Below are 21,322 nucleotides of genomic sequence, written 5' to 3'. Positions count from 1 at the left end.
ATTTAAAATAACTGAGGAAGATGATAATGGCTGGGACCCTTGTGCACCCCCCAGGCTGGGAGAGCTGACACGCCCACCCACTGTGTAGGCCGTACATATGGCGGCTTGTAGTTTTTCCATAAGGAATATAAAAATTTAAGTTTAGATTAAGAACTATAAAACTATAGATGCCCATAAAAAGTGGCTCACTCCTTATGTTATTTATACTATCCAATGTTTAAAATCCAGTTTAAAAAATAAGCACTGAGTCAGATTACTATACGGTAGGCAAATGATGCTCATATCATGAAAAGTCTCAACTGTTGATATATTTTTCCTGAACTTTTAGAAAAGAGGCAATGAGAGTACTTTGGTTTGGGTTCAAGTAAGAAGCTTTCAGTGAAGACTTTGGAACTGAAGAGCTCCACGTTCAAGTTTTATGTATCATCTAACATCTCAATGTTCAGAAAGCCTTACTAAAAGAAACCAAACCAAAACCAACCCACACTCAGCATTAACACACACCTCTTTCCTTTTAGTAAAATTCTACTTTGAGTGAAAACAAAAACAAAAACAAAACCCCAAACCCCTAATAGCTTAAAACAACAAACACCCACTCTACACAGATAAAACCTTCACAAAGGTCAACTGAAGTAATCCAGAGATAAAACTGAATTGTGCAGGTTTCAATGAAGTTGCTAGTCCTGTGACACAAAGAGTCAATTATGTGCGCTCTCAGCAAGGCCTTGGAGAACGTGCCTTGAGGAGCAGTAACCTTTGTGCATACCACCCTGAAAACTTGCATGTTATTTTTCAGATAATTGGACTTTTAATAGAGCGTGTTCTTTACCACGGGGTTTACATGTTGGCGCTGCTCACTCGGGACTGCTTAGTATACAGACTTGACTTTTCTCCAGGAGGAGCTTGAGTCTGCTTAGAAGTTTAATGTAAGATCTTTATCAGATATTGGAGGGAGGTGACACAGGACACAAAGTATACAGTCAAGTTATCTCTCTGTATACTCAGAAATGACTCCTGCAAGGTCTTTGTACCAGAGAGCTTAGTCTGTCCTGCTTAATATTCAGTAGTACAGGTTTGAATCATCAGAACCTTGGCCAAGACCTTAGTATTTCCACGTTATTAACTATTACTCTAGGACAAGTCCATGGTACTGAATTATGACAAATTTATTATCACAAAGGAAAACAAGTGTAGCCAGCCATCTTAAAAAATGCCCCAACCACTGCTTCAATATAGAAAGACTAAAACTACATACATTTATCATACAACAAATCCCACCTCTGACCCCTGAAATTCCCCTAGTTTCATTCATTAGAAGGGGATTTAAAAAAAAAAAAAAAAGACTTAAAGAGCACTTTACAGCAGCATTCAGCTTTCCTATGAAATACTCAGCCTCTTAAATATTATGTACATCTCTCTCTTTCTTTTAGTAAGCTAGAAACTGGCTTAAAGAGTTTGTGAACCTGGAGGAAAAATAACCCATTCAAAACTATTCTAGAAATTGTCTTTTGGCAGAATAGCAGGTATCCAAGTTAAAAACAGGAGGGTCATTTTGTTGCTTTGTTTTCTTTCCAAAATGTAAATCATGCTTGTTCCCCTTCTACAAAACCTCAGTCACCACTCCTGAGTGGGGCTGGGCAGAGGCTCCGGCCCCTGCACCTCCGGTTTCTCTGCAGCTGCTTTCTTGTTGCTGCAGCAAGGCTTGAAGAGATGCGTGTCGATGAGCACTTCCCCAAAACGACCTTTGTAGATAATCCCACAACAAATTTTCTGTCTAAAAGAAAAAAAAAAGGAGAACAAAGTACAATAGTAAGGCAGAGTAGGAATATCAAAAGAAAAATTTAAAAATCACTCATTTTAATGAGTACAACGTGATCAAATCACATCCAGATGAGAGGGAATAACCTGGTCCCAAAAATCCCACACTTAGAGTCCTGTCCAGCATAAAGGGGGGGAAAGACTCTGAGACAGCAGTTTCCAAAGTGGCTCTGAAAGGCTGTAAACTATTTCCTACCAAAACACCAACTTTGAAGAAAAACAGTCACCATAAACAGGTAGACAATGCTGACTTTAAGTAAATGCAGAATATATCAAAAAATATATACACAATTATCAAATATACATAAAAGATTTAGCCCCTTATATGCCCCTCTCCAAACCCACCTTTTCTCCTTCTTGCCTTAATTTTAGGTTTATCATTCCCCCTTCCTCTTTACACTTCATGGTTTTATCACATTTGAATCTGCTTTGATTATAAATATGAATACACGGGTCTCCTTGGTAGTGCAGGGGTAAAAGACAACGCTATTAAGCTACTGCCAGCATGAGTTCGATCCCTGGTCAGCCAGGGAGCTGACCCAGACGGTGCAGCAGACTTCCCCTGCTTCTCCCGCTGCTCCCTTCAGCAATGTGTTTCAGTAGATAGGCCTGTTCTGCTCCCCACTCTCTCTGGTGAATCCTCTCACTCCCTGCACCTCTGGCTTAAAGCCCAGTTCTTATATGCATAAATAAATAAATCTTTTTAAAAATATATAAATAAATATGAATACACACCCACAAAGCTTACCTTTGAACAACTAGAGTGGGGTTGGGGCATCAAACCCTACCCATTCAAAGTTGAAAATCCCACTATAACTTTAGTCAGCCCCAAAACTTAATAGCTGCTGTTGACTGGAACTCTTATAATTGTCAATTAACACATATTTTACATGTTTTATGTGTAATATACTGTATTCTCACAACAGACTGAGTGTTAAAGAAAATCATAAAAGAAATCACATTAACAGTGCTGTACTCTTTTCGTCAATACTAGTTTACCTGTCTGTTTATAAGAAAATCTGTATCTAAGTGGACCCATTCAGCTCAAGCTCGAATTGGTCAAAAGCTAATCTATAAACCTGTTATAGACATATAGATATAAAATCACATACATACATACATACATACATATATATAAAAAAACACATATGCAATCGCACTGCTATGGTTTTTTTCAGCTTATTAAGGAGGCTCACACATATTGTTAGACCATTTATTTTAACCCACATGGAGTAATCCACCATGTGAACATGGTAGTCTATGATGAGGCAGTTTCTGCTACTACGAATACATTGCACACACCGGGAGATGTCCTCTTAGGTTATGTTGCTGGGCTGCAGGAGTGGGAGCATCTTCAACTCTGACTTATCAGCATGTTTTTTTTTTTTTAACCAACAGTGTTCTTATCACCTCAGACACTCCAGAATTTGGCAATATTTCATTTTTGCCAATCTAGTGGCTGTAGAAATGGCATTTCATATAGAGATCTTAATTTCTATCTCCTTGATTATCTAAAAGGTTAAAGACATCTTCATGGGCTTTTTATTTTTTTTTTATTTTTTATTATTATTTTTTAAATAATAAATTTTATTTTTATATTCCCCATACAATTGCAACCCTCCCATTCTGACCCCAATCCCTCCCCTCGGGTTTTTTATTTTTTAAAAAAGATTTTATTTATTGTTGTGTAGAAGAACTGGGGTGCAGGCCAGAGGTGTGGAGGGTGAGAGGATTCACCAGAGACAGACTGGGGAGCAGAACAGGCAGATCTACTGAAATACACTGCCGAGGAGTCTACTGTGCCACAGGTGGATTACCTCCCTGGCAGGGGATCGAACTCAGGCCATTGTGGTGATAACACTGATAGTGCTGAGACTTAACCCCTAAGCCACCAGGGAGGCCCCTTCATGGGTTATTTAATGGACTGTTCCTTCCACATGATATCTACTTTCTCAAACCTTGTGCTCATTTTCACATTGGTGTTTCTGTTTTCCCTTTGTAGGAGTTTGTATATTCTTGATACACCCTTAGTTGCATGTATGCATTAGATTATTTCTTTATAGTGTCGTGTGAGGAATAAAAGTTCATCACTGTAATGCATCAAACTTGGTGTCTGCTTTTGCATTTAATGCTATCACTCAGCTGTGCTGGTCTTCCCCACACCTCCCAGCTTCTACACTATTTATTTCTACCTGCATCTCTAGGATGTCCTTGCTTGAATTTTTCCTTGTATTGGGTTTCATTGAGTTTTCGGCTAGATTACCATTTTACTCTTCTTTTGTAAAGAAGCATTAAAGACAGTAATAACTTATCCTCTACCCACTTCTTTAACTTCACATATTTATAGTGTTTTTTTATAGTATATTTAAAATTTATATTATACTTGCTTGCTGAACTCACAGCTTAATTTAAAAACATTTATATTATCACTTTGTTTTACTATGCATATTTAAAATTTTTTCTTTTCTAGAGGCTTTACAATCTTTATTATTAATCATTTAGAAGTTACATAGTTAATGCAATTCTGAAGTTTTTCAATGTATTTACTGTCAACATTGCAAAGGCTATAAGGACACAAACTCTGAATATAATACTATTACCTTTATACTTTTTTTTAAAGATTTATTTATGCATACAAGAACTGAGGTACAGGGCAGAAGTGCGGGGGGTGAGAAGATTCACCAGAGACCAAGCACAGGTGGATCCAACAGAACAGGTGGATCTACTGAGATACACTGCTGAGGGGAGCAGGGGGCGAAACAGGAGAGGTCTGCTATGCCATGTGGGTAGCTTCTTGGCCAGCCAGGGATCGAACTCGTACTGCAGAGGCTATGGATAGCTTCACAGTGCTGTGCTTAAACCCCTTGCGCCACCAGGGAGGCCCTATTACCTTTACACTTAATGTTACTGTTATCATGTAATTTTTTTTTTAAATCCCACAACTATTTTCATTTTAAATAATGTTTGTTTTATGTTTATGCTATGTATTTTTTTAAAGATTTTTTTTAAAATTTATGCATACAAGAATGGGGGGGGGATAGGCCAGAGGTGCAGGGCAGGGGAAGGATTCACCAAACACAAAGTGAGAACAGGTGGATCTACTGAAATCCACTGCTGAGGGGAGCAGCAGGTGAGAAAGGAGAAGTCTGCTGCGCCATGTGTTTGAGCTCCCAGGCTGGAGATCGAACTCATGCCACAGCGGCTGTCCACAACTTCATAGCGCTATTACTTTAACCTGTGAGCCACCAGGGAGGCCCATGCTATATATTATGTTTATTATTTTTATGCTTGTTATGACATTATTTAGCAATGTTTGTTTAAATTTACCTAAATATTTGCTTCTTTGTTCATCCTCAGAATTTCAATCTGGGATCTCTTTTTCCTACCCATAGAATTTTTGTAATTAAGATTAGTTGGAAACAAAATCTGTTTCTTCCCTAGTCAAAATGTCTATGCCCTTCTTCACAATTTCTGCTACGTATGTATAATTCTAGCTGGAGTTATTATTTCTTGGCCATTGAAGTATAATCTATTGCTTTTTAGCTTTCTTTGTTCATGCTAAGAGCTCAAAGTTCTTTGTGGCCTTGTTTTCTTGAAAATAACACCTACTATCTCACTGCTTAGAGATGTATTTCGTCTTTCAAGTTCTATGGATCCTGTGTCTATGGGTGAATTTTTTTTACCTCTAAGATGACTGCTTATGTCAGTCTTCCCAAATCTGCACCAGAAAATCCTTAATCATTTTCTCTTTCCCAGGGTTTTTTGAATATTCATTTAGCACATTCATTTAGCATTTGGTCTGATTCCTTACTTATTTGTACACTAATCTGTGACATTTTTAAAAATGTAGAAATTGTATTCCTAGGAGACCCCTGCTTATTTTTTTTTGTGTGGGAAAGTTGGTCCGAATGAATACGTAGTCTAGGAAAATTATAGGAAATTTAGGGCCTCTGATGTGATTTTTACTGTATATCAATTTTAAAAGGACAAACACACAAAATTCCAACTCTCAGCTCAATTCTTGCCTAATCCACCTCCAACCATGTGTGCTACCAGCTGTTTGCCAAATGCCACTTTATGTAGGAAACTGTTGCCTGTGATTAAGAGGCTTGCTGGTGAGCGACATTGTCTGTTGCTTGTACCTTTTCCAGTATGTGAGGTCTAGGAAGGAAAATACGGGCGTTCGGTTAGAGCCAGAAGCCATCTCTGTGTCGGAGCCATCATCTGACTGGTTACTGTAACAGGGAGACTGGGCAGGGGAGGCACTTGAGGTGGTGCTGTGAGCATCAGAATCTGGAAGAGGAGATAGGTACAATCCCATTTATATGCAGTCGCAGCTCAGCCCCAGCATACAACACTGCACAAATTAGCAAAAAGAATAAAGGAATTTATTTTCTACTCACTGCTGATATTTGAAGATTCTGTACTAAAATGTTTCTAAAAGAAAATGAGGACTTAAACTTTCAGGAAGATAAAAGCACACTAACTTTCCCCTATTCCTAACTAAATAGAACTAAAAACTGTGCATATTACGTAACAATAAACCTAAAGACTGAAAAGTGACAACAGCTAGGGAAGAGCTCAAGAGGTAAGAAAGGATACAGAGGTGAGGGGTTCCTAGTATTTATGGTTTTTCTTTTGTCACATAAATCTGTCTTGGAGCTGAAGAAGCCAGCAACCCAAATACACCAAATATGAAGAAAGGCAAAAAAAAGCCTGCTCTCTCTAGCAAAGGCCCAGGAAAGAGGCCACCTAACAAGACAGAAAACTTTTATTGAATAATAACCATTCTATTCTACTCAAACACCACAAAAAAAGTCCCAACCCCACCCACCCCAGCAGGGCCAAGAGTGTTTGTAGGGGAGGGTTGGGGTGGGGTGTTAGGGCCTCTAGATTGCTACCCTCAGAGAGGATGAAGTGGCCCCCCACAAGGACCGGCACCCCCACCCCACCCAACTCAGATGTCAGAGAAGGCGAGGAGGCTGACTGGGGAAGCTTCCTTCTAACATTGTGTGGGAGCAACAAGGTGGTGGTCCTCCTACCTCCCCCTGTTGAAGGGATCAAAAAAAACTACTTAAAAGCAGGTTTAAATGAGATCCAGCATCTCATAACAATAATTTTAGAAGTAAAAATATCACAGCCAGAACCAGGAACACCTCAAACTGAATGAAAAGGTCAGCAGATATCAACACCAAGATGACGGGGATATTTGGATTGTCTGACAATAATTTTGTTTCAATACTTGAAACAAAACAATCTCTGCCAGTAGGAAGTCTTAAAAGAAAAAAAAGGTGGGGGGGGAGCAGAACCAAATTTGAAATTCACACCGAATTTTGTTTCAATAAACCAAACAAAAAGTTCAGTGGATGGACTCCCGAGCATAATGGAGGGGATGGAGGTTACAATCAGTGAACTGGAAGAATAGAAATTACCCAAGCGAACAACACAGAAAAACAAACAGAGCATTAGAGACCCACAGAACTCTAACAACAAAAAAAAAAATCTACATACATGCCACTGCAATCCTGGAAGTAGAAAAGGAAGGGAGTGGAGGTGAAAAAGCACTCAGAGAAATAAAACGGCTGAGAATTTGCTAAATTTGGTAGGAGACCGAAACCAAGGAACTGAGCAAACCCCTGGGGATATACCCGAAGAAATCACTGCCAAGACATATCCTAGTTAACGTCCGGAAACTAAAGACAAAGAAAAAATCTTGAAAGCAACTGAAGAAAAATGACACCTTACCTGTAGAGGGAAACAACTGATCAGAATTTAAAAATGAATAAAGGCAATTCATCAAATATATAAGCTCAACATGATTTAGTGATTTTGCCCTCAGAAGACTTCATATAAACTTACAGGTCAGGAAAATGAACTCTTTGGTTGCTCTCCCTGCACTATGAGGCCTGTTGCACAGCACTATCACAAACAGGGTCGCACCTACCACACCCTACGTTAGCTAACCACCCACCCCCATCATGGACAGAGCAATCCAAGTCAGTCGGCCAATCCAATATCATTAAGTACTTATGGAACATCAAACCAGGTATCATCCTGCATAGGAACAAACAGACTGGGGAAAAAAACCCACAAAAATGGGTCTTAAAAGAGCTCATAGTATTTTGTATTATCAAAAAGTCACATAAAACATCAAAAGATTAGTTGTCTGAAACAAAGAGAACACCATTAATGTTTAATATGTCGATTTACTTCCAATATGTGATTAGCATAATTTCATAAAAAACAAAATCCTCAAGAATAGCAGGCTTTAAAGGAGCAAGTCTATGACATGTTTAAGACCTCCCAAATGAACAGAGCAGCTGTCAGTGAATGAACCACCTTAAAAAAGTACTTGCTATCTTTGGACTCATTCAAAACTAGTTATTTTTGAACATTTTCGACCTGTGAAAGTGGCAATTTTGTGTGTCTTACTCCAATATCTGCACTACTGCAGTATACAACTGATTATTTATAAATGTCACGATTTTGCGTGTCTTACTCCAATATCTGCAATACTATTGCGGTACACAACTGATTACCTACAAATGTCACGAGAAAAAAAAAACCTCTAAAATGTAGGCCTGGAAACACTTCAAATAAGTGTGATTGTTTAAAACCTTCAACATTAGCCAGGATTTGGAAAGCCATTAACGGCGTGGTCAGATGGCATGGAGTAGGCAGGACAGAGTAGCATGCCAAGCCTCAGTAGCCAAACATAGGCACAAGCATGGGCTGCTCAGCCCCACATCCTCTGTCGAAGGTGGCTTCCAAGACTTGCTAGGGATATTGAACTATATTCCATAACAACTGGAAATCAATTCAGGTTTTAGGAAGAAGGATGAGCTAAAGAGAAGAGCTAACGCTGACAGAGGTGGGAAGGAGCATAGGTCAGGATTAGCGGGATACAGGCAAGGAGTGGTCTCACGAGACAGGGCCCTGAGCCAGCATTTGCAGCACTCCTGGGAGCAGCTCAGCCTCCAACCTCTCCACATGAAGCTTTATTGTAAAAATCTAAAGTGGTACTGGACATACTCCATTAGGTAAGGCAAAAGGCAGTCAGCTATCATTGTCCTTATAATTAAAGGGAGGAGCTAAGAAGGCAAGTTTGAATAATCAATCCCTCTAACCTTCAAGAGGCAGGAGAAAATTACTAGTTCCCAAATGTTCATTAACACTTTTAGTGAAAACGGAGGTTAGAGTTACAGCTGTTTTCTGGTTGTTTTTTTTCACCCCTTGGTGATAATTGCTTAAGAAAGTAACACATCAAAATACATACCCATTTCAATTTCACTTTACCTAAATACTTTGCTGCAGATGTATTCAAATGTTTTGGCCAAATATCTAATTAACACAGTGCCAGAATAATTGTAGGGAGCACCTGCTTACTCAAAAGCAGTGAAGACACATGGTCTGGGAAAATTTAGGGTCCCAGGGACAATGGTTATACTGTTCCAGAGACCAACATGGTGCTGCAGAAAGACCGTGGCAGCTTTGCAATTTGACAAACCTATAGACAAATTCATCTCTAGCACTCACTAACTAACCTAGGGTGAGGTAAGCCCTCGCTCCGTCTCCTTGTGTAATCTCAAATCAGAAAGCACTGAGATAATTAATTGCTCAGGTAAAATGCTTGGTAAAGACACCAAAATGCTCTAGAGATGATTGTTCTTCCTTCCTCACAGTACATTCACCTTTCTCCATGATTCTAAAACAAGCAGACAACTGTCTGTCTAGACTGATAGTATTTTGTCTAATAAGGTCCTATAAAATTTATTTTAATCCTGAAAACCCCCCATACAGGTTAACAGCCCTTACCCACAATTCTGAAAAAGATCTAAAATTATTAAAAGTTTATAAGCGACTGATTTGGTCATAAAATCTGGCCTTGACCTGAATACTGAGCCAAACCCAACCAGACTATTTACAGTTTACTTATTACACTTATGTGAATACTACATTTTCGCTGCAGAAATACTAATGTGTCTGACTCAACAGTGCTGATTCCCATCACCCCACAGTAACACAAATATTATATAATGACACTATGTGCACTGTATATCCTTTTCAAAATCTGAATTCCCAAATACAGATATATCACTACAGGTACCTCTACTCATCCCCAAGGAAGACTTCCTGTAAGACTACATGAGCTTGATACTCCTTTGTCATTCCTTCCCGATTTCATCATTCCATACAACAATGCCCCTTAAATCAAGATGTCCAGAGATCAGAATGGTCTCAGCACAATCAGAAGTGGCCAGTTAATGAAAGTACTTTCATGAAATCAAGACAAGAGTTCTAAAACTTCATAGAAATAAAAATGAATTCTCCAAGTCAACACTGCCTTCAACACTCTCATTTTTAAAATAAATAAAAAACACATACCATATATTACCCCAGACAAAAATGAAAACAGAACAATATTCTCAAGTGAAATCTCGTATTTCAGTATCCAACTTACTGTGACGTTTAAATTCCTTCTGCAGTTTACTGATCTGGGTGCTTTTCATCCTGTTTCCAGACAGAGTTTTGACTTTCTTTGGTTTCAGTGTAGTCTTCAGACTGGGCCCTGCCCTTGCATCTACCACCTGGAAGAAAATGCTGAATATTTAATACCATTAAAAAATGACGCGTGCATGTGCCTTTGATTCAGACAAATGCCTGTTTGAAAGAGACAAATCTGACAAGTTTTCTAGTCACAGTGTTTGACAGCCATGCTCACTTTTAATCACCACATGGCCATTAAAGAGCCATTTACCTAGCATTTTTTTTCCCCCTTTGAAGTAAGCAAGAGAAGGAGTCTGTTGGACAAAAAATTTTAGTAGATTTACATACGGTGAGAATGATGCAAGTGAAGGAAAATAAAGTCTGACCTTTCTACGGGGTAATATTCTGCATTTCACAGAAAATTTTTATATACTTTTAATTCTGCCACCATTCCAAAGCAGCAAGGGGACTATGTTTGCTACTCCAATTTTAAGGTGAAGTAAATTAAATTATGTCTTTCGCCATATTTTGCTAAGATAGTAAATAGGCGAAGGTGGGTGGGAAGGGGACAAGACTGAAGTCAAGGGTTCCAGACCCGTGCTCTATGCTCTTTTCCAGCACCTTCCATCCCCAAGTGAGGCAAGTGCTGGCAACGGCATGCATGCCACAGTATACTCCCCCCACGCCCGCTCCATTTCTCATGCACTCACATTTACTATTTGCAGATTTCTGCCCTTATGTAAAAAGGTTGCCATCACTTGCAGAAAATACAATTTGGGTCTTTTCCAGCTATTAAAGTAAAAAAACTCAACTTTGTAAGCTAACAAACCCACAAAAACCTACCGCAATAATGTAAATCGTCACCAAAGGACAGAGTAAGGCTAGCATAGGAAAAAAGGTAAAGGAAATAATGCATGCCTACATAAAAACAAGTATTTTGTATAATTTTGTAACTTCTCAAAGTTAGCATGCAGGAAAAAATAAGACTAAAAAGTGCTGCTCTGGTCACTAAAATATTTTATGAACAATTTGAGGACATGAGGAAACAGAGGCACAGAGAACACATTACACAGCAATCTGATCTCAACTAGATGTAAGTACAGAGAATAAACCAGCATGAATGTGTCCTAAGAGATGAAACGGGATCCCCGTCTAACTAGCAAGAGGATTTGCTGAACTGAACCTACAAATTGTGAAATGTACATGGTGAATCTCCAAAATGGGCCTAGAGGAAAGAGCCTCAGGGAAATGCTAGCCACACTGTTTTGCTCCCAAGCACCACAAAGAATTAAGTGACATATCTTGGCAACAACTACTGCCTCTCTTTATTCTTTTCAGACTTTTCCACCCTAGGGATAGACTATTTCCTCTATTAAGAGGGAAAACTGAAGTTACCATAATTACAATAGAAGTATAATTGAGAAAGACAAAAGATAAACTAACATGATTCCAGTTTTTTTTGGATCCTGCCGGTAATTTCTTCCATCTTTTCACAAGCAGAACACAGGCATTGCAGATGTCTCCTGAGCGAGTCTCATGCAACCTGTAAGAGAACAACAGAGCCTTTGTGAGTCCTCTGTCCAGGAAAAGAATTCCTGTAAGTACATTTCTTTTAGAAAATATGACCACCACTTCTAGTTTGTAGATGCTATTTCTAACTATCCTAGAGGATCATCCACTGTTTCTGTGGTATAGTTCAGAAATTAACTTCAGGTCTACATCTAATGAAGCAGTTCTACGTACTCCAATTTGGTCACTTTGAAATACAGGTTGTTTTAAAATTAAACAGTAAAATGTAATGCCCAGGGGACACCCCGGTTACCGTGGTTTAAACAATGCCATTCAATAAGTCTTTCCTGTAATGTACAGACACTTCACAGGCAACCAAATCACACTTTAAGTAAAACAAAATACCATGATATTCTAGTTTCACAACAAACAAAACCAAAGCAGCATCAGAATTTTTAAAAAGTGAGTGTGTGTACAAAAAACTATGAACCAGAGACACTTTTTGGGGGGTGGGGGGTGGGAGGGGAGGGATTGGGGTTAGAATGGGGGGGGGGTTGCAATTGTATGGGGAATATAAAAATAAAATTTATTATTAAAAAAAAAGTGAGTGTGGGGGGGTGTTGAGGGAGGAATCTCTAGATCTAGTTAAAGCTGTTTTTTTAATTATATCTGAGGAACTTTCATTTACCACACTTTTCCTGTACTATAAACACACGCAGAAAAATACTAGTATTTGCGATGTGTACAACTGAAAATGAAGACATTGAGAAAAATGCAATTTAAAAAGTCAAGACTGGTATATTCTTTCACAACCTTCAAAATATACGCTGATTAAATAAAGTGGTTGGATGGAGACTATTATAAGAAAAAATGAAGCTGATCTTTAAAAGATCCCTTTATATATTCTGAAATCAACAACAAAGGGTTTGGTTACAACTACAAGGGGCTTCAACCATTAATCTGGTCATAGGTACTCATGATCTGGGAAAGGACAGGCTGTCAGCACTTCTTGATCCCGCCATAAGCAGGCCCCTTCAAACAGTCTAGACTGAAATACAAGGGATTGGAATTACTAGCACTTTGCTCCAGGCACCTCTCTGGGAAATAGTTCCATATGCTGTGATCTTTCTCATTCTAAGAATGGCACAAACATCAGATGACCTTACCCAAAACAGCTCTGGAAGTCCTTTTCATAACGTTTACTGTCAGTGAATCGAGAACTAGAGGACTTAGCTCTGCAAATACAGCAGCCCTCTATACTTCGGTACATCTTTGGCTTGTGAAAACCAAACATCTTTTCTTCTGGGCAATAGTCTGTAAAGCCAAGGGAATTAACAGAGTTTTGTTGAGGGTTATAAACAAGAAACCATTAAGAGAGTTCTGTTTCCCCCTTCCCAACAACTTGGTATTACTGACCAATCCAGACAGGGGCTCTGGAGAAGAGTCCCTGCACCTGCCTACATTCTTGCCACCAGCAAGGCAAGCACATAAAACTCACCAAACAGCTCAGTTATTTAATCAGGCCTCTTACCTCCGTCCACCCTCTTGGCAAACATTTACTCTAAAAATGGGGCAAAGGAGGCATTTTTAAGGCATAAAATGTAACGCCACTCCTAACAATCCTGTAAAACGGCAAAATCAGGCACAAAGGATGCACCCTAAAATTTAAAGCAAGGCACTCCCTTGTTTTGCACTTTGCATGAATGTGATTCCCCCTTTGGGGAAGTCTGAGCATTTACCATGACCACTATTAACACTGCACACTGAAGCAGCTCAGTCTCCTATCAGCCCACACTCCTTTGCCCTATGGGAAATTAGCGGGGATTTCTCCTGTGACAAATGGGACATTCTAAGCAGGCAAGTTGGCCCTGAATTGAAACTACTGAGAGGAGGATACAAAACTCACACAAACCCAGGGTTAGCACTAAAGGATAATAATTTCATAAATCACTGAAACACACTAAGAATGTGCTCATGCTAACTGACCAGTGGTCTGGCCCTCAGTTGTTACAGGTGACTATCTGTGACTGAGAGCACTAATAGTAGAGGCACAAGTCCAAGAAATGTGGAGGAAAAAACTGTTCCCCCAATCAAAAACAAAAAAAAAACAAAAAACAAAACAACAACAAAAATTACCCCTCAGCATGAAGGAAGGAAGGGAGAAGCAGCTCTAAGGCTGGATGCAGCAAATGTGTAGCTGATAGTGAACGTGCACCTTGTAAGTCATCCACAACATGCAAACCAAAGGCCAGCCCCACCAGAACATCTGTACTAAGAGGTGATAAAAAGGCAATGGGCATATAACAAAACCCCAATTGCACCTGGAAAAGGACAAATCCAGAGTAGGGGTGTACATGTAAGGGCCTAGTCAAAATGATCAAAAAGCATTCTATAAAGCATCTGTAAGAGAAAATTATTAATGTAAATTTGTACCCATAATTTTAGGAGTTACAACTGCAGAACAACATCCTATTAAAACTGAGAAATACAGGGCCTCCCAGGTGGCAGCGGATTGAGCACAGCGCTGTGAAGCCGTCCGCATTGTCCGCAGCACTGGTTCGATTCCTGCCTGGTCTGGGGAGATTCCCACATGGCGTGACAGACCTCTCCTGTCTCGCCCACTGCTCCCCTCAGCAGTGTATTTTGATCATTGTGCCTTTTCTGTTCCCTGCTCTGTCTCTGGTGGATTCTCTCACCCTCCCACGCCTCTGGCCTGTACCCCAGTGCTTGTATAAATAAATAAATCTTTGGGGAAAAAAAAAAAAAACCAACAGAGAAATACACTCAAATATGTATGAGTACAACAAAAACTCCAATATTTGTCTTAGATGATCTCTTCCTGTCGCTATTCCATTTCAATTCTGGTGAGGATACTAGCACTAGTACTTACAAAAGTCATTCAGAAATAGCCAAATATCCAGGCTTTGTATATGCTTGAGAGTGAGGGATTCTTTTAAAATATGGACAGAGGATTTCTAAGTTGTCCTTAAGAAAATATTTTACTAGCAAATAATTAGCTAAACCCCAAAGATTTCCTTTTAAACAAGGGCTATTGTTCATCAAAAGTTCTTCAGGGGCTTGCCTGGTGGTGCAACAGGGTGCAACGGGTTAAGGACAGCACTGTGAAGCCATTCGCAGCTGCTCTGCCTTCCAGCCAAGGAGCTACCCACATGGCACAGCAGAACTCCCATCTCGCCCTCTGCTCTCTTCAGCAGTGTATTTCAGTCTGCCTCTTCTGTTCCCCACTCTGTCTCTGCTGAATCCTCTCTCTCTCTCTCTCTCTCTCTCTCTCTCTCTCTCTCTCTCTCACACACACACACACACACACACCCTGGCACCATTGGCCTGTACCCCAGTTCTTGTATGCATAAATATATCTTTTTTAAAAAAAGTTCTTCAATTGTTTTGTTGGTGGGGCAGTAGGCAAATAGGGAGACAGCAGGCCAGAAGGCCACTGACGCATTTTAATCAAGTCTAAACTAACAGTTACTTCCATTTAAGGATTGTTTAAACAAGAAAACAAAATATTCCTAGTTGATTAAGATAACCATTTTTCATTAGATGAAATGCCTAAGAACTTATTTTTTTTTGAGTGGAAAAATGAGGAAGGCATTCTATAAATAGCCAGAATAAGGTGGGGAGACATCTAATAAAATGAAGCAGATAATTTTTCTTCAATCTAACAAACCCACGAGATAAATGAAAAGAAAATGGCCTCCAGAAGAAAATAGTATGTGATCCTTTGAAAAAAATCCCAAGGTTAAATGACAGAATAAAAACTTTTTTTAAAAAGTGCCGAGACAGTAAGTTATTACTTTTAATGTGTATTCCTGTTTTCAGGCAAAAAATGTAACACAACTCCTCTACCCTTGCACCAGCCTGTGGGCTCTCCAGGCTCCCCTAGTGCCCTCCATTACCATCAAGAAGGTCAAAAGTCCACAGTTCCTCTTACAGCACTGGCTTCATCAATAGTGCTAGGAAACTACAGCCTCCCTTCTCAGCAGACAAAGAAAGTACAGCAAGAAAGGCCGGTTCATTCCATTAATACACAGGCCCAATCCTCTTACAGCAGACAGATTCCTATCTCTGCCTCCCCACCACCCCCTCCTTCTCCTCGCTAGCACACTTGCTGTCAGAACTCTCCGGAACATCTGGGGAGAGTTGCTCCACCTTCACTGAGGCTGGTTTGGACTAGCAGACTACTGAGGTAGTAGATGGCTGTAGCTAAGTACTGAAGTGGCTTTCCTGTTCAGCAGCAGCAATTACAAACCAAGTGTTCACCCTCAACAGCACTAATTTTTTGCAGGGATCTCCCCAAAACATTCCATTCTTGAGTTTGAGTGTTAATTGTCTTAGACATCAGGGAAAATAAATAGCTGATGTTTTCTAATTGACAGTCCTTTCCCACTTTGTGTTTGTCCTGACAAAATTCTTCTGCCTAAACATCTGATATCTAATCCTGAGGCGTGGCCTCTGCCAGGCAGGGCTAGAAGCACACACCTGTCTGCAGCACCGCACCCTTAAATGGAGGCTTACTTTGCACACCTAGGAAACCTTTTCTGAGCTTATTCCTGCACTAGAGAGGCACCTGGGAATCTGCAGAGAATCCACAGAGGTTTCTTTTTGGGCTTTGTTTACAGTCAAGCAGCAGTCAGCAGTTAACCATTTTGAGCTTTGGGGAGCCTGGAGGTCAACTGCAAGTACTTCCACAAAACACTAATGTTTTTTAAAAACCTGCCAAATTTCTGGAGCAAAACTAGGACACAAAATGGTCACTCACCGATTTGAGTAGGTGGGGGGTTGAACTGGCACATATTGTAAATTAAGGATCTGTTGTTTCTATAAACCTTGTATCTTTAGATTCTTCTTTCCCATCCCACATTTCTGAATTATTAAAGGATTCCCCCACAATAATCTATTGGTTAAAATGATACTGTCCACTATGAAACTGTGACTTCAGTTTCTACTCTCACAGGCATCACATCATTTAGTACTGTTTTAATAGGAGGAAGCTAATACCATCTGAGTGGTTCCAGACAAGACCTGACCCCATACAATCTCAACCTTAATCATGTTTGGGGAAAACAAGAAAATTAAGCTTTGTGCTAAAGCCAAAAATCAGAAAAGACTTAAATTGCTGATTAAAAACTGTTATTTATCATCTAAAATTAGATAGGTAATGGCTGCAAAATTTAATATACTAAAGGTCACTGAATTGTGTATATATATATTTTTTAAAGATTTATTTTTATTTATTTATACAAGCACTGGGTACAGTCAGAAGTGCGGGAGGGTGAGAGAATTCACCAGAGCCAGAGCGGGGAGCAGAGCAGGCAGAAGACCGAAGTACACTGCTGAGGGGAGCAGCGGGCCACAGGAGAGGTCTGCGCGCCATGTGGGACCCTCCTCCAGTGGCCAGGGAGCAGCCGGGGATCGAACCGGCGCTGCAGATGCCACGGGCAGCTTCGCAACCCAGCGCTCAACCGCTGCGCCACCAGGGAGGCCCTGAATTGTATATTTTAAGAGTGAGTTTTATGATGTGAATTACATCTCAATAAGCTTGCCTTGAACAAAAAATGTAGAGCAGGCTAGAAATTCTCTTTACTCACCTTTGTGTAGCTTCAGCATCTAGAACAGTGCCAATCAGTAGTGTGTTGACTAAGCTTTTAAACAGCTGCCATTTGTATAGCTAGTCATATTTTATAAAGCACTTTCACAGACATTATTTCTTTGTCTACTGTCAGCCAAACAGCTACAAATTTTTAAACACTGTAATGGTTAACGACAAATCAACCATGCTAAAATTACTGTTCTGTCCAATTTAATTCAATCACCCTAAGTTAAAAAGATTAAATAGCTAAGTCAGCAAAAGTCACCGGAAAAAAATAATATAATCATAATAAAATCAGACAACAAAAAGTGAATTTTTAAAATGCAATAATTAACCCTAAACATGTTTTGATCCATTGGTTGGGGTTTCGTCTACAGTCTTACAACCTAAATTTCATATAAATCTAATATTCACTTATTACAGCATGGGAAATGCAACTGTGGTGTTCAAAGAAGGTAGCCCATTGTCTACGAAGGATACAGAAAGAGCCTATTCTGGGCCTCCCTGGTGGTGCAAGGGGTTAAGCACCGCACTGTGAAGCAATCTGCAGCCTCTGCACCACGAGTTCGATCCCCAGCTGGCCAGGGAGCAACCCACATGGCACGGCAGACCTCTCCTGTCTCGCCTTCTGCTCCCCTCAGCAGAGTATTTCTATCAGTCTGCCTGTTCTGTTCCCCATCTCTGGTGAATCCTCTCACCCCCCACATCTCTGACCTTTACCCCAGCTCTTGTTTGCAAACATAAATAAATCTTAATAAATCAAAGTTAAAAAAAAAAAAAGAGCCTACTCTAATCTGACCAAAGCAATTATGAAGCCAAATAGCAGGAACATGTCTAATTTTGCATTTAATTCAGCACACATAAGATGTTTGCTGAATGCAAATATAACATAGATGGGAAAGAAAAGCAACAAACAGTTCTGAAGGGATGCTATTTAAGGTTTATAATAACTCTAAGCTTAAAAATGATCTCATAAACTTTAACAATACCAAAAATCTGTTGATACCAAACTTCAATCAAGAAACAGAACAGTGAAACACAAGTTTTAGTATTGTTAGTACTCCTTTTGTAAAATATGGAATACAGAGACAATGAGGTAAGAACTTAATTCTGCAGGGTAGTTTGTCACTTAAAACTTCTGTGTGCCAATTTAAAATTTAAGGAAACGGGGCCTCCCCGGTGGCGCAGCAGTTGAGCGCTGGGTTGCGAAACTGCGCGCGGCCTCTGCGGCGCCGGTTCGATCCCCGGCTGCTCCCCGGCCACCAGAGGAGGGTCCCACATGGCGTGCAGACCTCTCCTGCCGCCCGCTGCTCCCCTCAGCAGTGTACTTCGGTCCTTCTGCCTGCTCTGCTCCCCGCTCTGGCTCTGGTGAATTCTCTCACCCTCCCGCGCTTCTGACTGTACCCAGTGCATGTATAAACAAAACAAACAAACAAACCAGCAAACAAATAAATAAAGCATGCCTCTATAAAAAAAAAAAAAAAAAAAAAAAAAAAAAAAATTTAAGGAAACGGAGAGGGTATCTTCTGGTAAATGGAACACCTATTAGGCTTCCTTTAATTGGTATGCACTGAAGGACAGTGACAGTTACTACAGTGTCATAAACAACTCTCCCATCTAAGCTCTCTAGATTGCTTTTGGATAAGGTTTTTTTACACTCAAAAATATCTTTTAAACTCAAAATGTCACTGGATGGACTAGACAGAGGAAAAGAGAAAAAAGTATGCCAAGAGTGACTGCTCAGCTTGAGAGTTCACTTCACAACTTGTTCATACCATCTTGGGAAATAAAATTCTACAGGCACCTAGGAAGGTGCAATTCCAAACTAAAGCATTCCTAGGCTAAAATTAAAACATTTGTCAATTCTTGATAGAACAACACCCTAAAGCTTCTAGTCACCAAATTTTTATTTCTATAATCCAACTGATTTCGACCTTAAAAAAAAAGAAAAGAGGGGCCTCCCTGGTGGCGCAAGGCATTAAGACACAACCCATGAAGCTGTGCACAACCTCTGCAGCTCGAGTTCGATTCCCGAGTTCTATCTCTGGCTGGCCAGGGAGCAACCCACATGGCACAGCAGATCTCTCCTGACTGGCCTGCTGCTCCCCTCAGTACTGTGTACTTTGGTCAATCTGCCTGTTCTGTTCCCCACTCTGACTCTGGTGAATCTTCTCAGCCCCAACACTTCTGGCCTGTACCCCAGCTCTTGTATGCATAAATAAATCACTCCTTTTAAAAAAGAGGATACTGGAAAGCCCCCTCAATGTACCAGGATTCTTGAAGTACTGAAATTAATGCTGCCTTCACACCACAGTCCATTTCAACCCTTAAAAGAATGCAACGGATCTATAAATGCACACAGTGGGGGAATACTGAGTATGACCCAGGCAGCATATGATGATGCAAGGTGAATGTTTTTTAAAATGTTGAACATGTTCTGAAACATGAGACCTTAAATACAAAAAAAAAAATGACTTTAATTTTTAAAAACTAGTAAATAATGGTTGCCTCTGAGGTTTCCAAGAACGAAGGATGCTTGCTTTCACTTTACCCCTTTCTATATTGCTTTTTCTTTTACACAAGAGCACCACTAACCCAAAGCCACACTATACACATCTGACCTTCTTGAAGAGAAATAGTAGGGAGGCTTAAACTAACTCCCTCAAAGACACAGGGAGAGATGCACCCTGGGAAACAGATTCCACCGGGTGAGAGCACTGATAGAGTGGGAAGGATTAGAACAGACCCAGAGCAGATGGGAAGGAAACTGCAGAGAAGAGACAAGCAGAAGATTTTTAAAGTGGGAAGGAAGTAGCGGAGGCCAGAAAAAAGGAACCCTGCAACCTAAGACAACTGTGAAGGGAAGGAGCTGCATTTCTTTAGAGCAGAATTTTAATGACAGGATGAGGGGAGGGAGAGGAAGAGAAATAAACATGAAAACACTGGTGATCAAAAGCCCGAGTCAATGGTATGCTACACCTTTAATGAGTGTAGGTGCAGGGTTCAGTAAACACCTACAGTATAACTGGACCAGCAACACCCTTGGAAAAGGGTCAAACGGGACTCAGGGCTCTGCATTCTCCAGCTGCCAGGCCACGTGGTCACAGGGTCCCTAACAGAGTAGATTCATCAGCACACAGGAAAAGTCACAGAGCAGTAAGGCACCATTACTTCCTCTTACCTGTTTCTAGCTAGATACAAGCTACATCCTAGCAGAAGAGGTACTAAATTTACTCACTTTTATGGGACAAATTTAAACTGAGACAGGAGTAGCTGACTCCCTCATGTGCCAACAACAGCTTCTCCAAACTCGCACATTGTCTCAGATACCACAAGGTTATATATTCGTGCCTGTGGTTACCTATGGAGTCCACCCTTAGCTCTTCAGTTGGGAAAGCTACATAGTCAAAGATAAAAATCACAAATCCAAGGTTGTCTGGATTTTACAGAGTGTAACAACACTAGGTCTCCTATTTTGTGTGAAAAAATACTGGTCACCCCAATTCTAGATTAAGAGTGATTCCAGAAGACGCAAAAGTTGTAATAAAAGTTGAGGAGATAGTAGTGCTCACCAAATAGGAAATGTAAATAGTGTGAATCTGGTGAAAAGACAGTGGAATGAGTCAACTCTGGATCTATTTCTGGTTTTGTCTTTCTAAGTGAACAGGAAGTCACTTTTAACTTTATTTGCCCCCTCTAATATTAGGGGCAAATTCAGTGAGATTTCTTTTACTTTCCAGAGATGCTGCAAAGCAAGAGCATGAAAATACCAGCATATGGGAACCGTTACTTCCTTGAATGTATAAGACTTGCACATTATAGAAATATAAACTATCTCTGGACATGTCCAACAAATTAAATAATGGGTAAAAATCATTTCTGGAAAGTTTTAAGTCT

The 21,322-nt window shown here is 40.1% G+C and overlaps 1 protein-coding gene across 1 annotated transcript; it reads right to left on the bottom strand.

The window, feature by feature from the left end:
* Positions 1-1,614: 1,614 nt before the first annotated feature.
* Positions 1,615-13,184, bottom strand: SINHCAF (SIN3-HDAC complex associated factor; the record flags this gene model as incomplete). The annotated part of the gene is made up of 5 exons (XM_084255598.1): positions 12,981-13,184; positions 11,749-11,848; positions 10,280-10,406; positions 5,961-6,111; positions 1,615-1,774 (listed from the first exon to the last, which is right to left on the bottom strand). The coding sequence occupies exons 1-5, from the start codon at positions 13,106-13,108 to the stop codon at positions 1,615-1,617; spliced, it is 666 nt and encodes a 221-aa protein (XP_084111724.1). The 5' UTR covers positions 13,109-13,184.
* Positions 13,185-21,322: the final 8,138 nt, after the last annotated feature.

This window comes from Talpa europaea (assembly GCF_964194135.1).
Source record: "Talpa europaea genome assembly, chromosome: 15".
NCBI classification, from domain to species: Eukaryota; Metazoa; Chordata; class Mammalia; order Eulipotyphla; family Talpidae; genus Talpa; species Talpa europaea.
Note: the sequence above shows the minus strand (reverse complement) of the source record. Positions and strands in the feature narration are given on the sequence as shown.